Genomic DNA, 26,109 nt, shown 5'->3' on the forward strand with positions numbered 1-26,109 from the left:
AAGTGCTATCGAGCTGAAAGAGAGAACTGAAGCGAGTGCCGATTAACGGTTGGAGAGAGCAGTTCTTATTCCCAATCTTTAATTTCTTGCGTAACGAAAACATTATTGTTATTATTGTTAAGTTAGTTAATTAATTAAAGAAGAAGAAGAAGAACTTAGACAGCGGGGGAGAGGCGATCGAAGACGAGACGATCACCGTCGTTGATGTCAAGCAAGACGCTGCATCCTTCCCACGTCACTCTTCCGTTATTACTTTTATTGCCAGGTGAGGCACGACGACAAGAGGTGCGGCGACAGAACGCGATGAACAGAGCAAACACAGTGCATCACAGTACAGATCAAAGATGAACAAAGCAGAGTAGTGCAGCACAGACCAAAGCGACTCTCACGCCGCCAAGAATGAACGGTGGAAAAATGCCACTGGATTCAAAGAGCAAGTGCTGCCTACAATTCTTTAATTTTGGGACAAAATGTGAAGGGTTGTTTTGACATTTTAAAAAAATAGAAGTGGGTTTAATTAGTTTTTTTCAGTGTTATCAAAATCGAATCGAACCGACTGGTTCGATCAAAAAACTGGTGAACCGGAATCTATACTGGTCCGGTCCGCTATTTGGACCGTGTAAGAAAGAAAACCGATACGAACCAGTTAAATTTGGAATGAACCGTTAAAAATCGGTCAAACCCGGTGAAGATCGGTCCGATCGAACCGCTTGGTATTGAAAATTTATGCAAAATTCTTGAGGCAGGGTTCGAACCCTCACCCTCATAAATGGAAGTGCCTTGCACAGCCACTAGGCTGCTGTTGCCCTTACCATTATATAAAACCGAATCGGACCGGTCGGTTCGACCAAAAATCTGGTGAACCAGAATATATTGGTCCGGTCACTATTTGGACCGTGTAAGAAAGAAAACCGATACGAACCGGTCAAATCCGAAATGAACCGTTAAAAATCGGTCAAACCCGATGAAGACCGGTCCAATCGAACCGCTTGGTATTGAAAATTTATGCAAAATTTTTGAGGCAATGTTCGAACCCTCACCCTCATAAATGGGAGTGCCTTGCACAGCCACTAGGCTGCTGTTGCCCTTACCATTATATATTGCAAATTTAAATATATATAAATATCTTTCATGAGTTTTATCAAATAATTTACTTTTATTTAATTTATTTTAATTTTAGTTATAAATTCCTTATTTTTTCTTTTCATAATTATTTAATATCTATTAATATTATTTTTTAATAAATACTTGTAGTATATAATAGTATGATAAATATAAATTAATTAATAAATTATTGAAAATTAAAAATAATAGTTATTTTAATATAAAAATAAAATAAAAATATCTATAATAGAATAAAAATAATAAAATATTTATTATTCTTGTTCCATATTATTTTAAAATAATTTAAAATTCTTAAAATATTAGTGAAAATATGTATTTTATATTTTAATTTTAAATTTTTAATTATTTTTTATTTTTATTTACATAGGATCGAGTCAACTGGTTCAACTAGTGACTCATCAATTAAACCAATGACCCAGTAACTCAGTAGCCTGATCGGTTCGATCACCGATTTGATTCTGACAACTATAATTTTTTAACTCAAATTTAAGAATATTTGATTACTATAGAGTCGGTACGAATCTTGGTCTAATCCTATTTTTCTTATCCCTATTTTTGATATATTATAATATATAATTAAAAATTATTATACATATATAATAAAATTGTGGATATTGAATTTATATCTTTTTTATTTTATAATTTTAATATAGGTTTTATTATGATTTTATTATTTTTAATTTTAAAATAGACTTAATTTTATATTTTTATTTTCTTAGTATGTTTATAAAATATAGGATAAAACACACAATTAAACTAAACCCAACTCAATATTACACAATTTATCTAAATAAAAAAATATTACATGAATCTTTTCGATCACTTTTTTATATAAATCGAATAAGTCATACTAAATTTAGCTTTTTATATAAATCTAATCACCTATTTGATTTATGCATGTATGCTATCCTAATAAATTTAATCATTCTATTTCAATTTATGTATGTATGTATGCTCTTAATAAATCTATACATAGTGATTAGATTTATATTTTATATGAATAATTAATTTAGTAATTGATTTTTTGTATATACATTATATGGTTATTTTTATAATGTATTTTTTATTTTATAATAATAATTTTTTAAAGATAAAAAATTAGCTAAAATAATCTAAAATATCTTTTATTTTATTTAACATTCATTTAATTTTGATTGTTTTAACTGATTTTTTATTATTTTTCAAATATTATCTTAAAATTTATCACTAAAATTAAGTAAATTAAACTGCTATTTAATTAGTCACAAAAAAAAACTGCTATTTAATTTGTTAGATATCATTTCCTTATTTATATTGGTCAAGTCTTAATCACGTTCATATCATTTCCTTATTTACTGATCAAATATTAACCCCTCATAGTGACTCTAACAAAAAAGATAAAAAAAAAAGGGTGACCTAATAAGAGTAATAAAATGTCCACGTAAACATTTGGTCTTACTAAAATTATTGGTATATATCAAGGATGGACTTTATCTATTATCATATTATTACATTAAGATAATAATTTTTATGTTATATATATGAGTCCTGCTAGAGAAATAATAAGATATCTATACAGTAAGAAATTCTAATTTGATTCTATAAATGACAGAATTCATGATTTGATTCAAATTTTAAATTGGAAACTATTTAAAATTAATTAATTGTCATAACTGACGGAAATCATGATTTGATTCAAATTTTAAATTGAAAACTACTCAAAATTAATTAATTATCTCTAATTTAATTCTAATTTTGATTTAACCCCATTGTACACATTGTATAAAACATACATTGACTTCTCATACTTTTCATATATATATATATATATATATATAAAAAGCAACCAAACCAGCAATTATATCAAAACCATGGTTCATTTCTTTGTGAATAATGTTAGACTTTATCCCTTGATCTGGTCACTAGTACTAGCTTTTCTTTTCCTTGATGCAACCCCTTACGCAGCAAAAATTGTGACAGTTGAAGAAATTTGCAAAAATCCTAATCCTGCATATGCGTTAACGTTTGCTTATTGTTCAAATCTTCTAAATTCAATTCCCGGTGGTGCTAAAGGAGAAAACGTTGATTCCTTAGCACAATACACACTTGAAGTTCTTCAGTCCAATCTTACAAACACAGTAAACCTTCTCAAATCTTTGATTGCAAATTCTAGTACTAGCCCTGACTTGCTAGATGTCTACGGTCTACCATATTTGTTTGAACAACCTTGATGATATTGGTGGTCGTGGCCAGCAAGGTGCACTAGCTGAAATTAAAGCCATAAAAAATGGTTTGAAGCAACATGCTTACGGTCTTGTCATATCTGGTCTTCACGATACGCTTTTTTACCTTCGTAGTTGTACGTCTGTAGATCATGGAACCCCAAATCGAGAGTTCTATGATCCATCACTGCTTCCACAATATACTGGTGATATCCTGAAAGTTATTGGTATACTTGATGCCATCTCTGGTTATTTGTTCTCTTAGTATATTCTATGAATAAAGCCTAATAAACAAATCACTAATATATTGTAATATAATTCAACTACATTACTTGTGAGATAGAATCATCCATGTTGATTTGGTCTACAATAATTTTATTGATTTCTCATATTTTAAAATTCTGTCTCTTTTATATATTTGCATGCAATGTATGTGTCCAAGTAGGTTATTATGAAATACTGAAATGACACTATATATTGTATTATTATTGTTCGAACGATATTTTAACGAAGGATAGTGAATAAGGCGTAAATAAAATTGAGAACGTCAAACAAAATTTTCCTTTTACAAAAAACAAAAATTAAATTACTCGCCCTTAACTAAGGGGATAAAGAGAGGAGAGAACTTATCTTTTTTTTTTTTTGGTCGAAATTGTATTCTTCGCGTTAGAAAGCTTCTCATTTTTGAAGCTATGTTTGTGAATATGACACGGGGATCTTCTCAAACTTTTTTCTCAATTATTATGCTAAGATGTAATCTTTTATCATATATTTTATATGCGAAAAAAAATATAAAAAATATTAAATAATAAAAAAATTATATTTGACAAAACAAATGAAAAAAAATGAGAAGATTTAATTTATTTTCCCATAAAAAGTATTTTCATGAATTTTAGATTATATTTGGTTTTAAATACAGAATAAGATATAATATTAAGAATAATACACAAAAGACAATGACACAAAAATAAGTATTTTATATTTTGTTTGGTAATAAATTAAATATAAAAAAATAAATTATAAAAATTTAATTTACTCTATTTTTTCATACAAGAAATTTTAAAAAAATATAATTATTTGATAAAAATAATAAAAGAAAAATAAAAAATAAGTTAAAATTTGTGTTAGTATTTTTATATCCTTATAAAAAATATAAAATACTCTAATTTAATATTTTTTGACATAATATTTATACTGATATTTTATTTATCAAATATAATTTTATGTCTTATACACTATATAAAAATTAAAATGATCTTATCTATTAAATTTAAAAAAATAAAAGAAAAAAAGTGACAAATAAAAAGAAAAGATAGATAAATAATATGAAAAAGAAAAATATTTCGTGTATGGAATAAATAAGAATTTCTCTTTCATAGCTTATAAATGTAATAATGATACACACATTTTTTTTAGAAAATTTGTCCCATCTAATAAAAATTGTCACTTTCTTCATGTTTGGTCTTTCCTTCCCTTTTAAGTCTCAAACACTTTGCTATAACATTAGTAACTTTCACCATCTCTTGCTTGTTTTCTTCATTCTAGCAACTTGAAGGACTTCAAACAAACACTCATTTTCAAAGCAAGATAGAAAGTAGATAGTAAGATTTGTTTTCTCTTCTGACTTGACAAATAAAAAAGTTTTTTTTGTAAAAAATTATTAGAATTAATTATTTTTTGTCATTAATTAATTATAAATATTTAAAAGTATAAGATAAAATATATGTATGATTAAATTACTAAATTAAAGAATCAATATCTATGATCGAGAAAACAAAATTGAAGTTGTCGAACAAAAGATAACTATATATAAAGATATAGATGAATGTTTAATGGAATTAGTTAACTATATACCTGTGCAACCATGAAGGTATGGAATTTTAAATTTTTATTTTTAAATATTAAAATAACTTTTAATAGTTTTATTATAAATAAAAGGTATACTAGAAACACGTCTAGTTGTCTAAATCTCACTCATTATAAAAATATTATATATTTGTCTTTATCGTATATATTTTGACTTGTACGGAAGTGAAATCTAAAAGTTATATGACTTAAATCTATTTTATATTTATACATTGACTACATTGACTTGTGTAAAGAAGACTAGCCTAAAATTTATATCTAATATTTTGCTTTTATGAAAATATTTTCATTTTAACTGATTTTTTCATGTAATATGTTAAATTTATATTTTATATATGGGTAAAAGATTATATTACGTAACGGTTTTGTTTATTACTTTGTTTTATGTGTCTAATAATGCAGCTTTTCATAAAGTTATAAGTCAAATTATCTCATCCTCTAAAAAATCCATGGGTATATAACAATTCTTTTAGATTTATATTTGATTTTTTTTTAAAGAAATCTATAAATCTATTGTAGAATTCTTTGTAGGGTACTCTTATCAAATGCTCATAGATATTTGTTAAAGTATGTGTGGCTGAAAATGTCAAATTTAGTGCTAATTAAAATTCTTTTAATAATCTTTTAAAATATTTTTAAATCTTATTTAAAACATAATTAAGCTGAAAATATTAAGAGATTAGTACATGTTTAGTGAAAAAAGAGTGAGTTAGCATTGACTTAAATACAACAGATAAATATAAAAAAATATTGAACACCTAATATTTCTTATTGCAATTTTTAATTATACATAAAATACTGCTAACGTCATTGTAAGAACGAGAGAATTGTAACAAAGAATTATTTGGTTCTTTTTTTAGACTAAATAATAATGATTATGCTACGTGTATATTAAAATTAATTATTAAAATTAATTATTAGTGTAAAATATATATTAAAATATAAATAATTAAAAATAAATTAAATTACACATATATTTATACATAAATACATTAATAGTTAATTTTAATAGTTAATTTTAGTATACGATGTAAACTAATTTGAGTTGGTCGAATAGTTAACTCACTTGTATATTTAAATAAGTATAAAGAGTTCGTATTTTGCTTTTTAAAAAATACCGTAAATAATAAAAAAAATACTAGAGACACAATATCTAAAATTATTTTATATAATATAATATTTATACTTTTATACATATAACATTCATAATTATATATTTATTATTTCTAAAATTATATAATTATTTTAACAATAATTAATAAATATTAAATAAGATAATTTAAAAAAATTTAAATCAATTTTTTATAAACAATTGCTATGAATTTATTTAAGCTAAGCAAGTCAAGTAAACAAGGTTGAGCGACGACTTCACATCCGACAGTGTTAAGTCTGAACGTGTTTTATACTTTAATGGAAAATGATCACATGTCCCAGTGTACAAAGAAGGCTAAGGATTTGGTGACCTCTCCAAGACAGGAGCACGCACTAATTGCCTTCTCAAAATAAATAATAAATTTATCGCATTCTTCTCTTTTTAAAATTAAAATTCTTCTATTTATTTTTTGTTTTTAAATTTTAAACCCATTGCAAAATAATTGGGCTGTTAACAAAACAACTCTATATTTTCTCTTCCTTTCATACGTCCTTTCTTATTGCTAATATTGGATTGAGAGCCTGCCTTGGTTGACTCGGCTTGCATTGTCATTGGATCCCAACAAATCATTTTGCCCGAAACATACATAAAAAGACAATAGATTTATGACTTTTTAGTACTAACTTGATACTGTTGTAGATCCTATGAGACGTGATCATTTTTTCTTGATACGGGTACATTTCATAAAATAAAAAATATATAGAAGAATTTTAATTCATGCATTGTTACACAATATCATCAATACAACTCATGCATTATTATTACAACTCTATTCACGTTTAGCGAGTTAAACCCAAAATGGTCCTGAGATTAGCGTCGTGCACTAAAATCGTCCCTAAGATTTCAATTGCATCAATTACGTCGCTGAGATTGAAAAAAGTGCATCATATTAATTTCTGACCCATTTTCCATTAACGACGTGATGACATGGCATGATGACGTGGACTATAAGTGACACGTATCACTTCATGATTTGGTCACGTGTAATGGTATGATGATGTGGTGACCAATGACACGTGGTATGCTGACGTGAATGGTTGTGCCACGTGTCACAATGTTATTTGACCACGTGTCCGTTTGTATCACGTGTCGCAACAGTATTCGTCCACGTGTCATCCATTATGTCATCATTGTATATGCACCAAATTAGTCCCTCACTTTGCATTAAGTGACTCATTTTAGTCCCCGAAATTGAATGTCGTGCACCAAATTAGTCTTTTCACCAGTTTTTTCTCATTTTTTTATATAAATTCAAAATTATCAATATTTTTGAATGCATTAATTTTAATTCTATTTTTCACATGTTTTTCAAATAAAAGTGCTTTTATAAAATATTTTTTCTCTTGCGAATAGAGGTGTCCACGGATCGGATCGGATGGGATATGGCCAAAAATTCGATCCGATCTGCACAATTCTCATCGGATCGGATCGGATACAATATCCGCATTTTTCAGTGTCGGATCCGATCCGATCCGATCCGCACATTTGCGGATCGGATCGGATCGGATTGCGGATATATCCGCAAGATTAAGCTCATTTTTTAATTATCTTTTTAGGTAAAAAATTCAATAAAAAATGTTTCTTTCACACTTTTAAACCTACTTGTTCCTAAAATAATTTTAATCAAATTTTTTCTAAATAACAAAAATAAAATAATTCAATATATAAATAACATGTTTAACAACTACTAACTAAATTACTAAAACATACAAACTATCAGATAAGTAAATATAATAACAAAGATTCCAACAAACACTTCCAATAAGTGAAAACAACAAGCACTAAAATACTAAAAGCCTCATTTAAAATAAAACAGCAACATAGTACCCCACTAAAATCTAAACAATCTGAATCTGCAAATGCTTTTCAACTATCAGCAGAAACAAAACAACTTGATCCAAGATTATTTAAAATAAAACAGCAACATAGTACCCCACTAAAATCTAAACAATCTGAATCTGCAAATGTTTATCAACTATCAGCAGAAACAAAACAACTTGATCCAAGATTATTTAAAATAAAACAGCAACATAGTACCCCACTAAAATCTAAACAATCTGAATCTGCAAATGCTTATCAAGTTATCAACTATCAGCAGAAACAAAACAACTTGATCCAAGATTATTTAAAGTAAAACAGCAACATAGTACCCCACTAAAATCTAAACAATCTGAATCTGCAAATGCTTATCAACTATCAGCAGAAACAAAACAACTTGATCCAAGATTATAAGACACTAAAATCTAAGATTGTTGAAAGAACATTGAGAATGAAGTTTCTTGCTACTTAAAAATTAAACTTGAGCCATCCCTTCTTAAATCAGCAGGCAGCAGCCATCAGCAGCAAACATGAATAGTGTATTCCTATTAAAATAATACATATTGAAAAATTAGTAAAGCATGTTAGAATAAATTGAACAAAAAATAGTCTAAGTTATTATACACTAATACAAGTATTTAGTTATAAACTTATAATACCTAAGATGGTTCAAGAGGATGTAATTGACTTTGAACTTCAGGATCTCCAGCACTAGTAACTCCAGAAAATTCTTTTCAATTAAACAACCAAATATGTCAAAGCCAATGGGATAAAATAAAGAATAAAAAAGAGCGAAAAATAAATGAACCAATTCATTATATACCTGAATCAACCGCAGCATCTCCTTCATCAAGCTCAACCAAAATCTTAGCAGGTTTTGACCAATTTTGAGTACAAATTAAAGCTTCTACAGTGGTGGGATTCAAAGCACTACGATAAGGGTCAAGGACACGACCTCCGGTGCTAAAAACTGACTCGGACGCCACAGTAGAAACAGGAATAGCTAATATATCTCTAGCCATGCAAGACAGAACTCGATACCTCAGAGTCTTTCCTCTCCACCACCTCAGTATGTCAAATCCACTAAAATCTTCCGCCACTTCATCTTCCAAATACCTATCCATCTCATTCTTCTTGAGCTCACTTAACTTTATCCTTTGTGTTTGTTTCCACTTGCTCATAGGGTCTTCAATCATAATGCTATCAATGTCACTCGTGTCTAAACTAAGATTTGGTGTAGTATCGAAAGAAAAACTAGTATCTTGAGTATCTTCAGGGGGGTGAGGATTCCATATGGTATATTGCTCAAACAATTTAGCAATAATATCATTCAATTTATTGAAGATCCTTGAAGACTTTTCACCTTCACCATACATCTCAGACAAAGTGAACTGAATATATTCCAACTTATAACGGGGATCAAGGAACACAGCAACAAGCACTAGATAATTTAAAGATGGTTTATTGGCTTTGTCACTTGAAGTGAAAGAGGAAGAAGAGTAACGGTGATCAGAATCATCCCAATACTTATCAAACTTAGCTTTCATAGCTGATGCCATCTCACGCAACACCAAATCATCACTTACAATCCATTTATTCAAAGTGAATAATATCTTACACAATACATGAAAAAAAGTATTTGAGGTGACATTCAAAGAACTAGAGAATGAAAGAGTTGCATGATAGAAAATTTGCAAAAATCGCATGAAAATTCGAGCTCTACTCCAATCTTCATCACTAGGAGGCCCCCTTCATCGTCAACATATCTCTCAAAATGAGCATCTTCTCTCGTAAGCCGAGCAAATGCCCTTTCAAATTTTTCAGCCACTTCCAACATCATATAGGTAGAATTCCACCTAGTTGGCACATCAAGAATAATCATTTGACGACTAGTAATGTTTGCCTCAAGTGCGCACCTCCTAAAGGTTGCTAATCTAGATGGGGAGGACTTCACAAACTTACAAGAAGTTCTTATCCTAGCAATAGAAGAGCTTAAATCTTTTAAACCGTCGCAAACAATTAAGTTCAAAATATGGGCAGCACATCTCAGATGGACAAATTCCCCACCCAACATAGTACAACCATTCCATTCTCGCATAATTCTAACCAAAGTATTCACAGCAACAAAGTTAGCACTAGCATTATCTACAGTTACAGTACAAAGCTTCCGAATACCCCAATCTTTCAGGCACTTCTCTAACGCTTTTCCTATGGTAGGACCAGTATGATCAGCAATCAAGTTAAAAGACAATATTTTCTTATTCAACGTCCATCCATCATCAATGTAATGAGCAGTTACACACATATAGTTCATGTTTTGAACAGACATCTAAGTATCAGTGGTTAGGGAAATCATCTGATGGTTCAACTCTAAGAGGGATTTAAGTTTGGTCTTTTCCTTTACATATAATTGCATACAATCTCTAGCAACTGTCTGACGACTTGGGATTTTAAATTGAGGTTGCATCTCACCACAAAAGTCCCTAAATCTAGTATTTTCTACAAACTTAAATGGGAGTTCATCAATTATTATCATCTTACAAAGTGAAAGCCTACACCGCTCTTGGTTAAAGTCTACTGCCTTTAATGTTGGTGGCTCATCTAAATTAGAATTTGTGAACACAAGGGTTTTTTGTTTTTTATCAACTTGATTATCTGGATTCTTCGCACAAGTTCCAATGTGTTTTTTTAGATTAGAAGTGCCATCCCTACGACTATGACATTGTAACCATTTCAAGCAATGTTTACATTGAGCTTTAGTTTCTTCCGCATTTTTTTAAAGTGATCCCAAACAATAGAAGGGGGCCTGCTAGCCTTTCGTTTACCTGGCTGGCCTGTCTGTGTCTCTGTCCTAGCAGTAGGAGCATCACTTGAGGCTGGATTAGTCACTGATTCCCCTCCCCTTGCTGACTCAGAAGGTGTCGATGCAGCAACATTTGGTGGAGTAGGAATGCTCCCTACCTCAGATCCACTTGTATTGTTTGTAACTGCTTGCCTATCAGCCATTTCAAGCAACACAATCCTGCAAGAAACATCTCACATAATTACATAAATCATATAAACATAGAATAGAACACCAGCATCTCACATAATTCATATAAACAATAACATGAGCAGAATTCTTTAAAAAACACAATAACAGTAAGGGTAATTACAACAGGTTACTATTATGTATTGAAAATAAGTCAAAAAATCGAGTCCAAACACAGAATAGAGAAATAGAGCATTTCAATTCAGCAGGTTACTCATGAAAATTACCTGAAGACTGAAGTCCTGACTCCTGAACGCGGCGATGAGATTAGGGCCTAGGGGTGAGAGATTGGGGGCTTTCAACCAGAGAGGCAGAGAATCCAAGCAGCTGCTGCTAGTGTTGCTCTGAACAGCCTGCTGGTGTTGCTCCGACCAGCACAGGCAGGAACGGCGGGGGTGAACGGCGACCTGAACGGAAGAATAGGTGAGACCTTCAGAGATTGGGAGTCACGGGGTGAACGGCGGGGTGAACGACAAAATAGGTGAGAGTCTGAGAGATTGGGAGTCAGGGGGTGAACGGCGTGGTGAACGGCGAGGTCAACGGTTTCAAAAATTGGGGGTGAATGGGTGAGAGTGACTGACTGAGATTAGGGTCTGGAGATTTGGGTTTCACTTTGTCTCAGGCTTTCAGCGCCGTGAAGGAAGGAAGCAAGGAACAAGGAAGGGAAGGGTCTGAAGGGAGTCACTAGTCAGGGACGAAGGGTGAACTGTGGAGTGTGGTCTGTGTCTGAGTGTCTCTGTGAAGTGTGAAGTGCAAAATGAAATTAGGGTTAGGTTAGGTGGTGGCTGCAACACAAAGTATCTAACATATATATATTTTTATTTTTTATTTTTTAATTATTTTGTGCGGATCCGCGGATCTGCGGATCGGATCTGCGGATACAGCACATAAATCCACAATCCGATCCTTAATAGGTGTGGATCGGATCCTATCCGATCCGATCAGTCTGCGGATCGGATCATATCCGCAATTATCGGATCGGATGCGGATAAATACCCCGGATCTGCGGATATGATCCGATCCATGGACACCCCTACTTGCGAATACCCTAATCGTGGACTTGGAGTTGACGTCAAGGCATTTCAAGTACCTTCACTACCATCTCCAACCTCTTTCAGTGTTTTTATAAAATATTTTTTTCTTGCGGATACCCCTAACCGCCGTCTTGGAGTTGACGTGAAGGCATTTCAAGCTTCCCTCATTACCATCTCCGACCTCTTTCGTCTAGATTGCAGAGGTCGGAGATGATAGTGAGGATGCTTGAAGTGCCTTCAATCTAGCTCATTTACACATAAGGAAAGTATTTCATAAGAAAAAATGTTTATCTTAATTATTAATTTCTTGTTAAAAACACATGTCTTTTTCTGAAAAAATATGTCTAATCAATCATATAATTATTTTTTTATAATAACATACTTATATATTACAAATTTTACCAATATTAAACTATTAAAAAATTATATAATTAAAACTAAAATCTTAAATTTTTTATGAAAACACTTGTATTTAAACGATATATGAAAAAATAGAATTGAAATTAGTGTATTCAAGATATTAAAAATTTTTAATTTAAAAAAATGAGAAAAATTGGTGAAGGGACTAGTTTGGTGCACGGCATTCAATTTCAGGGACTAAAATGAGTCACTTAATGCAAAGTGAGGGACTAATTTGGTGCATATACAACGATGACATAATGGATGACACGTTGACGAATACTGTTGCGATACGTGGCACAAACGGACATGTGGTCAAATAACATTGTGACACGTGACGCAACCAGTGACGAATCCAGAAAATTTTGTTAGTGGGCAATGTATATATAATATGACCATAATTTTTATAATTATTTTTTGTTATTGTAAAATATAATTAATTTTTAAATTGTCTAACGAATAAATTTAAACATTAAAATAGTAAGTTAAATAGGTTTTAATTTTCTTTCGATTGTCAATACAATCAAATTTTTTCTTTCTATATATGTTATTAAATAATTTTTTAAAAATTTATTTTTCATATAATTACGAAATCGACTCTTTATAATATTTATAGCTAAAGAAGCTTCAACTATTGTTGTTGTTATTGGCAAACTTAAAACTAATTTTAAAAAAAAACACTAATAAAAAAATAATATTCTTTCGAATATCTGTAATAATATTTTTTTGTTTTAGAAACTAAACCATTTGATTTTAGACAATATTTTTTTATTTTCAATTTATTCTTTTTTTTTTCTTTCTTCAACAATTGATTAGATAAACATACCAAAAATCTTAATTATTTTTAAATATTCAAACAATTTAGATATTAATTTTTTATTAATATTAAGCAAACTAAATATATTTTTTATGGATAAATTTTTAATCTTTTATAATAAAAAATATTTAATAGAGTCAAATTTTGGCTCTTCATTACATTTATTTAATTTTTTTAATTTGTTAAACACCAAATTAATAAATAAAAACTAATTTTATTTTAACATCATTCATAGTGTATCAACTTTTAATGATAATAGATTTATCTATTAAAATTAAATTGATATACTTTGAATTGGTGTTTTTATATATTTATTATTGATTAATATTTATGTTTTGAATTTTTTTTCCCATTCTTATACATTGAGAAGTGTGTGAACTAAAAAAAGAATTTAGTGGGGTCAAATTTATTTTTTGGATAGGGGCAAATATATATTTTTATATATTTAACATGAAACTTTATAAAAATTCAATGGGGCACTTGCTCCCACATGCTTAAATGTAAATCCGTCCCTGGGCGTAACCATCCACGTCAGCATGCCACGTGTCACTGGTTACCATATCATTATACCATTACACGTAATCAAATCATGAAGTGACACGTATTACTTACAATTCATGTCATCACGTTGTTGATGGAAAATGGGTCAGAGACTAATATGGTGCACTTTTTTCAATCTCAAAAACGTAATTGATGCAATTAAAATCTCAGAAACGATTTTAGTGCACGACGCCAATCTTCGGACCATTTTGGGTTTAACTCCACGTTTAGCTCTAGTTGTTGCAATAATCTATTCTTCTCCTTACCTTAGCTTACTCTTACAAATAGTCACCATATATAACATGTATCATTCTAATAATGCACAACTATTTCGTAACAATCCTTTTCAATAATACACCATAAAGACATATCTATTATTCATGATTTTACTTAGTATTTTCTTCCGCTTCTTGAAAACTTCTTCAGACCAAAAAAAGAATAGAGTCAACCGCACAAAACTTTTTTGGTCTAGTTTTCTATCACCACATACTTTTCTCTGCAATACCTGGTCTTTTCTAACAAGATGCTTGATCTTTCACCATCTCAAGCAAATAAAACACTTCGTACATTTGTTGTCGAATGTGGTGAAAGTCAATTAGTCATGGTCTTCTCCGAACTCATCATTACAACTCGGAGTTATTGAATTGGCTTGACTTGGGTAGGTTTTAAACTTGGTTGCGGTCAACGATATACATGCCTAAGGGCTCTTGTTCTCTGTGGGGGGAACCAAAAGTTTCATGAGAGTGGGTGGCATCAAATGAATACAAAATTAAAAAAAGATAAACCCTAAGTCTTTAGCTAAAATATTAATATTTTTTTATCTCTTCAAAGCTTCAATCTTTAAATCTTATTATTTGTTATATTAAAATTCAAACTTTAAATTCGTTAAAATAAAAAATATAAAAGAAAAGAAATTTTAAACTCTTCAAAAATTATACTTGTCTAAATTATACAAAAGAAAAAATTATTCAAACGCATATATATAGCATAATTAACCTCGTCTAAATTTTATACTCTGGTCGAATGTTGAATTGTTTATTATTATTATTATTATTATTATTATTATTATTATTATTATTATTATTATTATTATTATTATTATTATTATTTTCTTTCGTTTGCTTTTTCTATTTGCTAAAATACTACAGAAAATATTTAAAATGGAAACGAAGAAACTTGTTGGTAGCTACAGCTTTCTTTTTATTTCATGTCAATAAAAATTGTAAGTTTGAAATAAAACCTAATAATAAATGTGGTTGGAATAATATTTTTAGTATATCTGCAATCCATGGTAAATCAGATAATATAATATATTGATTGAAAAAAAATTATACTATGTATATTAAAAAAATAATTACCAATTCACCATCATATTTATAAATGCGTATTTAATATCTCATAATTTTTTATTATATTTTCACATAGACATTATATACAGAATATTTTATTTACAGTTCATAAATATATGTTCTGCAATCAATGTTTTTTGTCGTATTTTTTAATTCTACTTTAAATATTTCGTATAATATATATATATATATATATATATATATATATATATATATATATATATCTTCGTTTTAGAATTTCATTATTTTTTTATTAATTCACCCATACTTTTATTTCTTTAATTATATAATGCTTGTCTATAATCAAATTTGAATTTTTCTTTTGGTCTTGCATTGTGATTGTCTTTTGCCATAGTCTTTTATTACCATATTGTATCACATTTATGAAGTTTCTTCTTGGGTGGTATTCATGCATGGATCCAAGTGATAATTTTATGATGTGAGATTTTAACGTATGTAGATTGTAGAGATAGTAAGCTATAGTTTATCAAATGATGGTTGAATCTACCTAGATACTATGATTCGTAAAATGAAATGCGAATAAATTTAGCTTTTTTGAAGAAGTTTATTTTATAATTCAACAATTGCAAATCGAAATTTTCTAAGCCAAATTTAATTTTTAGCGTGTCCAAACTTTCTATGTCTGGCTGATGATGATAATTTTTGAAATAAAATATACAATAATGGAATTGAATTTTCTCAATTTAATTAGTTCAACTTTCAAAAATTTACATATTATTCATCGACCATAATAACTTTTTTTTTTACAAAAGGCATTCTAAAATTTAGAATAACCTTAATGACAATTTTAATTTTTGAAAAAAACCACTTAAAAATTAAATAATACTTTATCCTACATATTCTTGAACATTATATATATATATATATAGTTATTGTTACAATTATTAACCATCAAGAATATTAAATATTTTTTTATAACAATTAAGTGGCACTGAAAATACATTTAAACAAAAAACAAATATTTATTATAAAAAATACTTTATCAAAATAATTATTTTTAATGACCATCAAAATTTGACATTTTTTTGTAGATGTAAAATGGTCATTAATGTGAGATTACTTGAGACGGCAAAATCAATAGTTGGTTTTGAGTATCATTCTATTACAAGAAAAGAGAAGAGACTGAGAAAGAAGAGACTGAGAAGGAAGTAGTGGAGTCTATAAGGAAGACTAGTTGGATCCAAGTTCAATGTTAAAAGAGAAAAGTATCGTTTTTGTCCCTAACGTTTGGGGTAAATTCTATTTATGTTTCGAACGTTTAAATTGTCCTATTTGTATTTTTAACGTTTGTAAAAGTGATTCAATGTTATCCTACCGTCAATTACACATCATGAACGCTTTAGTTTGAGTTTTAAAAATTTTTTCTTGACATTAGAATACAAATGTCTGGGATAGAATCAATGATCCATTCCGAAAAATAGCTCATCATCAAAAGTTAAAACTAATTCTTACAATATTTACATAATTCACTTTTCTAGGGACATAATTGAATCTAAACACAAATAGTTGGTATAATATTAAAATCGAACCCATCCATGTGAGACCTAATTGAAAATGAATACATCCAAGTAAGAATAATTGAAAAATATAATCTGATTTGTTAGTATAATTGATAATAGGATAACATTGAATCACTTTTATAAACGTTAGGGATATAAATAAGACGATTTAAATGTTAGAGACACAAATAAGCCTTACCCCAAACGTTAAGGACAAAAACGATACTTTACTCATGTTAAAATCAACTTAAATTATAGTAGAAATTTTAAGGTATATAATATAAGAGAAAGTGAACGTGGTCTAAAATTATTATAAAAATGTTTAGGATTAATATTTTTTATTAATTTTAGTTAATATTTTTTATTAATACTTTATTTTCGTACTATTAAAATTTAAATTTTAATATAAAAATATTTTTATTAGTCAAATATTAAAAAATAATATTTTTTGTTAATGAGGTAATCTTTTTCAAATTATTATTAGAGAATGCCCAACAGTTGATTCCCAATATTAGCCCAATTACCTAGCACCCAATAATTTTCACTCACAAGCCACTCTCAAAAAGCTGGTCATTTGTAACAAAATACTTCTTCATCAAGGGTATAAATCGTCCTTCAATTACTCACTGCAAGACAAAATTGTTTAGAAAAATTATTGTTTTACATAGAACATCAGTGTTCCAGTTTTGTACCGGGAACATATGGTAATTTTTCAAAAGTATAAAACACGTTTAGACGTACCATTGTCGGATTTGAAGTCATCGTTTGCGCTTGTTGACTTGACTTGCTTTGCTTAAACACATTCATAGACATGCTAATTGCTATATAATCCCAAGAGTCCAGGTTCTTTCAACGTGTTTGTTACAGTACTCTTGTTCCTACAATGGTGTTAATATTTTATGTATATTTAATAATTGTAATAAAAAATGTCAGCTGATTAATATTTTTTAATTATTTTGTATTTAAGTCGATATTAAAACTTTTTTTCACTAAAAATGTTAATCTCTTCATATTTTCCATTTAATTATAAGTTTTCAATAAGATTGAAAAATATTTTAAAAGATTAAAAGAATTTTAAATAGCTGGAAATTTGACATTTTCAGCCTATACTTAACAACAATCTAGGAGCATTTGATAAGAGTACCCTACAAAGAATTTAAATTTTATAATAGATTTATAGATTTTTCAAAAAGAAATAAAATAAGTCTAAAAAAAATATGATAGATCCATAGATTTTTTAGAGGATAAAAGAAATAATTTTACAAAGAAATAATTTGACTTATAAGTTCATGAAAAATTGCTTTGTTACAAATATAAAACAAAGTAATAGCTTAAACTGTAATGGAAATCTTTTACTCTTATAAAAAATATAGACTTAACATATTACATAAGAAAATCAGTTAAAATGAAAATATTTTCATAAAAGTAAAATATTAGATATAAATTCTGGGTTAGTCTTCTCTACACAAGTCAATGTAATCAATGTATATATAAAAAATATTAGATTTAAATTACTGATTAGATATTCAAGTAGAGCTCGTGACTTGGCTCATTTTAAAGTCGGCTTGGTTTATTTTATTAAACAGGTCATGTTTGAATTTTTCTGAAAAGTCTATCAGTTAAAAATGTCAGGTCATAAATTTTAAAAAAATTTACAAAATTCATTGAGTCAACTCATCAAAATATTTTGTTTGTAAAAATAAATTACAACTATTCACTTATATTGAACAAAAAAATCAATAATCAAGATTAATTAAGATGGTAGCTTTTTTGTTAAAAGAAAAAGTTTATAAATTATAAATATGGTTATAATATGTGACTAACGATTAATATATAAATAAATTATGCTTTACAAACTATGAATTATAAATTTTTGAATATATTTAATGTCAATTTAGATCTTTTAAATGTATTGTTTTGAACTCTAATTCACCAATAGACTTTTTAAATAGGCTCGTAGACTTGTCGACCTTTAAACAAGTCAAACTCGAGCCTGAGCCTATAAGAGATAATAGACTTAGACTTGGACCATCAACTTATAATATAGACCACGCTCGTCAAAACTTAAATTTAGCTTAACTTACTTATTTTTACCCCTACATACAAGTTAATATATAATCCATAAACACAAATATATAATATTTTTATAACGAGTAAGATTTAGATGTGTTATTAGTGTATTTTTTTTCTAATAAATTTATCAGTTATTTTAATATTTAAAAATAAAAGTTTAAGTAAGGAATTAATTTTTCCTTAGCAACTTGGTCTAATAATATGTTGAACATTTCAACACCCTTGTTTGAGATCTATAAAAGAAAGAACTCGTGAGAGCCATTTTCTATTCACAATTAATACTTGAAATTCCTAATACTTTTGTTTAGGTTGTGAGAGTTGAAGCTTGATTTTTCATATTGATGTTAATCTAGTTGTGGGGAGAATGGAAGTGAAATTGTTATTTGTTATTGTTGTTGCATTAGTAGCTATAGATCACAGTGATAGTAATGAAATAATCCTTGATGGATGTCGAGGCGAGTGTTATGGTGTTGAAGTTCCATATCCATTTGGCATAGGAAATTCAAATGTAGGTACTCCCTGTTTTTTGGAAAAATCGTTTGAACTTACTTGCAATAATACTATTTCCAGTTTAACATTGGGCAATATCCCAGTCATAAGCATAAACATCTACCAAGGTCAAGCAGATATGTTGAGTTATGTCTCCAAATATTGTTATAATAGTAGTGGCGTCAGCTCTACAACTACTGACATCACACTCACAAGTATTCGTTCTTTCACCATTTCAAGCAAAGACAACAAGTTTATAAGTGTTGGCTGCAATACTTACGGCTATCTTAATAGCTTCTACAACAATACAGGTTATTCAAATTATATATAGATGTTTTGTGTTTTATGATTACAAATTATAATTATCTTGTTAAATTTGATTTCTGGCATAGAAATTGAAAAAAATAAATAAATCAATTCAATAAAAAATAATAAATAGTGATAGTTAACTTTTAAATATTTTTTGGTCTTGACACAGAAGGTTATTCAACCGGGTGCTTAACAAGATGTTATGGCAACAATATGGAAATCCATGACGGATATTGTTCCGGCATTGGGTGCTGTGAGGTGGATATTCCTCCCAGAATGAGAGAGATCTCAACTATAGCAGGTACCTTTGACTTTGAGAATTTCACAGGGCCTCTGGACTTCAACAACAACTGTAGCTATTCCTTTGTTGTCAAAAATGGCAACTACACGTTTTCGAAGGAACACTTGGTGAATCTACCATTTGACACCTCGACTGTGGTGTTCGATTGGAGTGTTGGAAACGAGACATGTGAAGAATCTCGAAGCAAAGGTACTATCACATGCAAGGGAAATAGTACATGTGTGGATGCAGACACTGGATATGGTTATCGGTGTCAATGCAAGAAAGGCTTTGAAGGAAATCCATACCTTCATGGTTGCACAGGTAATTAACTAATTCCATTCAACATTCATCTATCTTTATACAGTTTAATTTGTTTTCTCTGAACGTGCAGACATTGATGAATGCAAGACAGGACAAAATTCATGTGTAAGTGACCATAATTGTCACAATACAAATGGATCCTACATATGCTTCTGTCCTAAGGGGCAATCTGGAAATGGTACCAAGGAAGATGGTTGCCACAAGAAAAATGTCCTTCCACATATTTTCATTGGTAAGAAATTTAATGGCGTTAATAAATAATTATTCAGATATTTATATTTAAATACTTAAATTATTTAGTACTTTTATTCTATATTAGTAAAATTGTAGATATCAATTGGTATTTCATTAATAGAGAGCTATTATTCTATTCTAACGTATATATAGCATTAGATAAAATAAGATAATATTTTATTTTGTAAAAGAAAATTAAGGAATTGTGCCCAACACATTATATGTAGGTGCAAGTGCAGGATTCATAGCTATTTTGGTGGGGACTTGTCTGCTATACTTAACTTATCAAAAGAGAAAATTCTTCAAATTAAAACAGAAGTTTTTTGAACAAAACGGTGGTCTTATTTTGCTACAAAAAGGAAAAGAGTCCTCCCATACTAAAATTTTCACCGCCAACAAATTGAAGAAAGCAACCAACAACTATGATGAGAAGTTAATTATTGGCAGGGGAGGATATGGCACAGTTTTTAAAGGAGTTCTAGAGAATGACACAGTTGTTGCTATCAAGAAGTCCAAAATAGTTGATGCTGGCCAATTACAAGTTGAGCAATTTATAAATGAGGTGATTGTTTTGTCCCAAATTAACCATAGAAATGTGGTGAAGCTTTTGGGTTGTTGTTTAGAAACAGAAGTCCCTTTGCTAGTTTATGAGTTTGTAAGTAATGGCATCCATAATGAAAACAAGAGAAATAATTTCAATTGGGAAAATCGTCTCAGAATCGCAACGGAGGCAGCAGAAGCTTTATCATATCTTCACTCGTCTGCTTCTATACCAATTGTCCACCGAGATGTTAAAAGTGCCAATATTCTCTTAGACGAAGATTACACTGCAAAAGTGTCTGACTTTGGAGCTTCAAGATTTGTTCCAGTGGATCAAAATGCATTAGCTACAATGGTACAAGGAACTATTGGTTACTTGGATCCGGAATACATGCAGACTAACCAACTAACTGAGAAAAGTGATGTGTATAGCTTTGGTGTTGTGCTTGCTGAGCTTCTAACAGGAAAGAAACCTTTTTCATTTGTGAAGTTGGAAGAGAATACAAATCTTGCTACGTATTTTCTATCTTGCCTGAAAGAGGATTGCTTGTTTGAGGCTCTTCAAGTTGGAATCTTGAATGAAGGAAACAAGCAGGAGATTGTGGAAGTTGCTATTGTTGCAGCAAAGTGTTTGAGACTTAAAGGCGAAGAAAGACCAAGCATGAAGGAAGTGGCAATAGAATTGGAGGGAATAAGGCTAATGTCAAAGTGCCACTGGGTTAATAATGGAGACAAGAATTTTGAAGAAATCCAGCACTTACTTCCGATGTCATCATCGTCAGAAAAATATGAGCATGGTGATAGCAGCAGTGGTAGTCATCAAAATACCAAATATGATAGTATCATCAAGGATCAAGAAGTGCTAATTGCCTTACCAAGTGGAAGGTGATGATGCTAACTTACCACACACATACTAAAGAGTATTGTGGTAGGTGAAGATAACGCTGGAAAATCTTTATGGTGTTTGTTTTATCTGTGATTGTGTTAGCCTGTTTTTTTTTTTTTTTTTTGAGAATTGTATTTTAGATCGTTCTACTGGGCTCTCTTTTTTAAATAAAATAAAAAAATAGGTGAAATTTAGGGTGATAATTTTGATAACATTTAAAAGGTATGACTAAAATTAAGATTATCCTTTTTATTTTTATTTTTTAAATGAAAAAATATTTTTAAATATTATTTTAATTTTAATAATTTTTGAAACATTATTAAAATTATATAATCTTCTTAGCTATCATCATAATAATAACCACAAAAACATGTACCATTATAATGATACATAGATATATATTTTGTAACAATCCTTATTAATAGGGACACTTCGATAAAGGCGTCTAAAATGTTTTTTTTTAAATATTTTTTAATAATTAAAATTTAACACGTATAATAGATTAAATTGTGTTATTTTTGTTAAAATTAGGTCAGACAAATTAATTTGATCAAAAAATGATTAATCAAATTTTGAGTTGATCTAAATTAATATTATCTTTATAAAAAATGACTACAATACCCTTATTATAGAAAATGACTAAAATATTCTTATTATATATATTAATTTTGAGAATTCTAAATTCTAACCATTTTCTTTTCTGTCGTCATAGGATTAGAATTTAGAATTTTTAAAATTAATATATATAAGGGGTATTTTAGTTTTTTTTTATAATAGAGATATTGGAGTTATTTTTTATAAAAAAATATTAATTTATATCGGTTCAAAATTTAATTTATTAATTTTTTTACTAAACTTATTTGTCTGATCTAATTTTAATAAAAATAACATAATTTAATTGATTATATATATTAAATTTTAATTTTTAAAAAATATCTTTAAAAAAAAACTTTTTAATATCTTTATTTAAGTACCTCCCTATCAATAATAGTACGCCATATCTTCCTGAAAACTTCTTCAGACCAAAAAGAGTAAGGAAGTGTCAACCGCAACAAAAAATTTTTGGTCTAGTTTTCTACGACCACACATTTTTTATTTTTCCATGCAATGCGCCAATACCTGGTCTTTCTCCCGCAAGTCAATCAAATAAAACACTTGGTCATGTCCAAAAAAATAAAATAATCACTTCGTACACTTATTGTCGAATGTGACAGTCATGGCCATCTCCAAATCAATTACAACTCGGAGTTATTGACTTGACTTGCGTAGTCTTTAAACTCTCCGTAGGGACTTCATGGGTCCGAGCCCGGTCGGATTTGAGTTAATTGGGTTCGGTCCTAAAAAATTATCGAATCTATTTTAATACAATTCGAAGTGATCTAAATAAATTGGATTAAATAGGATAAATTAAATATATACAAATTCGTAAATTTTATATATTAAAATAATTTTATTTTTAAATTTGAATTTAATAAATATTATATTATATTTTTATTAAAATAAATCATTTTAAAACAAAAATAATATTATATAACATAAAAAATATTAATTAAAGTATAAAGTATAAATATAATATTATTAGTTCTATTCTAAAATATATATTTTTACTGTAAAAATTAGCTTCGAATCAGGTCACTTGACCTGAAACACAGCCCAAAAATAACACAGAATAAAAATTGCAAACTCAACTCCGGTAAAATATGCTTCGTTTTCGGGATACTAGTCGCGGTGAATGAGATATATATGCGTAACCACCTTTGTTCTCTCTGAAGGAACCAAAAATTCCATAAGAGGGGATAAACGAATACAAAATAAAAAAGGAAAAGTATGAGGAGCCAATGAAATATTTATACAATATATACAATGGAGGTTTATGAAGTATTAGAGATATAATTATTAGTGTTACATTTTTCTATCAGCTGAAGTTTTTGGAATGAGTGGTATCATGACATGATATTAAAGTGCTAGATCTGAAAGGTCAAGAGTTCGATCCTTGGTGAAGAGTTCGAGAAGATGTTTATTATCCCTTGTACTCGGATGGTTATTCTAAATAGTATAGGGATGTTCATTTCATAACTTAATAGCCAGTGTACAAATAGTCCATTGTCTCCCTAGCGGGATCCAATAAAAAAATATTCAAAACATGATTTCTTTTTTTTTTTTCTGGGTCAAGATTCAAAACATGACTTCGAACCAGTTCAAATCTAAAATATGATCTCAATGTGTTTCAAAAATGTCTAGATAAAAATAGACAAATCCGATCTAAACAATATGCTTAGGCCCGGATCAGATTCAGGCCGGTCTGTACTTTGAATTCCCCTACCTATTAATAGTTCCAGCTCTATTTCTTTTTTATTTCATGTCAATAAATATTGCATTGTATGTTTGAAAAAAAAAAACTAATTATAAATATGGTTGGACTAAATATTTTTACTATATCTACAATAATTCAAGTTAAATCATATAATATAATATATATTAAATTAAAAAAATAAATATGCTAAGTATAAACTAAAAATTAATCATCATTAATTATCGTATATAAAAATATAAATTTGACATTTTATTATTTTTATTATATTATTATAAATAAGTTTATTTATTTATTATTAATTTTATTATTTTATTATATTAGATTTGATTATTATTTAATAGCTAATTATTTAATTGAAATAGAATACGTGAATCAATATATATAAATATAAAAATATTTATATATCAAAATTAATTACTAAAATCAATTATTAATATATTTATGTATAACTACATGTATGATTTAATTTATTTTTAATATATATTTTATATTAATAACTGAATTTAATGATTAATTTTGGTATACACATACCATAATTTATATAAATATATAATAGTGAACGACTTAATTTAGTACGTATTGAAACATTTATTTTATATTATTTATCTTGAATATAAAGTGGAGGAGTGCTTCTCAAGGAGAGCAAGTAGGAGCAAATGGCAACGGATAAGCTTGAAGCATGGGAAAACATTGAGGAATGTCTAACTTCGATGCATTGCTTCACTTGAATTATATTATGTGAACTTCTTATGCCTTGGATATATGTATATATGTTGTAGTGCAGTTATCTATGGAAGAGGTTGAATTTATAACACAAAGGATCGATAAAAAAAAAAAGAAGATAACTGTACTGCATGTAAATTTTTATTTTTTAATTTTATTTTTACTATTTTAGATAGAGTTAATTAATATCTACAAATAATTTTGATACAAATTAAATTACGATAAAATTAAATAAAATTAAATATTTAAAATATTTTTGAATAAAAATATAAATATTAAAATAAAAAATATATTTTATTCTATATATATATATATATATTAAAAATAATTAATGAAAAAAATATATATCATAAAAGAATATAAAAAATATTTAAAAATTTGCATAAAAGATATATACTACAAAAACATTATTTTCTATAGAAGAAATCTATTGCACCATAAACTGCTTGTTTCACATTATTATCTCTGATGAGCTCATCGCATGACTTGATGAAAATGTGACATGTTCATGAGGTATACGTAGCAATTTCTTCACTAAGCATTACTGGATTTTACGGGTTATACTTGAGTTAGTTAGACTTGTTCTAAAATTAAGTAGTAATTTAAAATATTTTTAGCAAAATTAATTATAAATGGTTATACTTTTTGCTTTAATCAATATATTTTATAATACATGTTATTAAAAGATGACTATAATTAAACCAAATAAAAAAGAAAAGAATAAACGAATAATACTATCCGATCCGTTACCCCGCCAATATTTGATTGTTGTAATTTTGTAGGTTGAGAATCATTATATTTTTTTTTCTCTTCTTTCCCACCTGGAACATGTTATGTTTATTATAAAAGATCGATAATGCTATAATACATTAAAAGAAAGGAATGCAATAATTACCTATGATGGATATAATACCTTTACTCTTTTAATATTCATCCCTTTGTGCATGTTTTCTCCAGGAACTATTTTAACATTTCTTTAATTCTCACCCACTACTTATTATAGTTATAGTTATATCCCCTCTCCGATCACATTCGAGTATAAAATGTAAAATTTCCTTGTTATTAGTCTTCTTAACAAGTCAAC

At 28.4% G+C, this 26,109-nt stretch overlaps 1 protein-coding gene across 1 annotated transcript; it reads left to right on the top strand.

The window, feature by feature from the left end:
- The first annotated feature begins 19,290 nt into the window (after positions 1–19,290).
- Positions 19,291–21,991, top strand: LOC130934795 (wall-associated receptor kinase 2-like). The gene is made up of 4 exons (XM_057864329.1): positions 19,291–19,726; positions 19,894–20,328; positions 20,399–20,560; positions 20,790–21,991. The coding sequence occupies exons 1-4, from the start codon at positions 19,291–19,293 to the stop codon at positions 21,989–21,991; spliced, it is 2,235 nt and encodes a 744-aa protein (XP_057720312.1).
- The last annotated feature ends 4,118 nt before the right edge of the window (positions 21,992–26,109 follow it).

The sequence above is a fragment of the Arachis stenosperma genome, chromosome 6 (assembly GCF_014773155.1).
Source record: "Arachis stenosperma cultivar V10309 chromosome 6, arast.V10309.gnm1.PFL2, whole genome shotgun sequence".
Taxonomy (NCBI): Eukaryota; Viridiplantae; Streptophyta; class Magnoliopsida; order Fabales; family Fabaceae; genus Arachis; species Arachis stenosperma.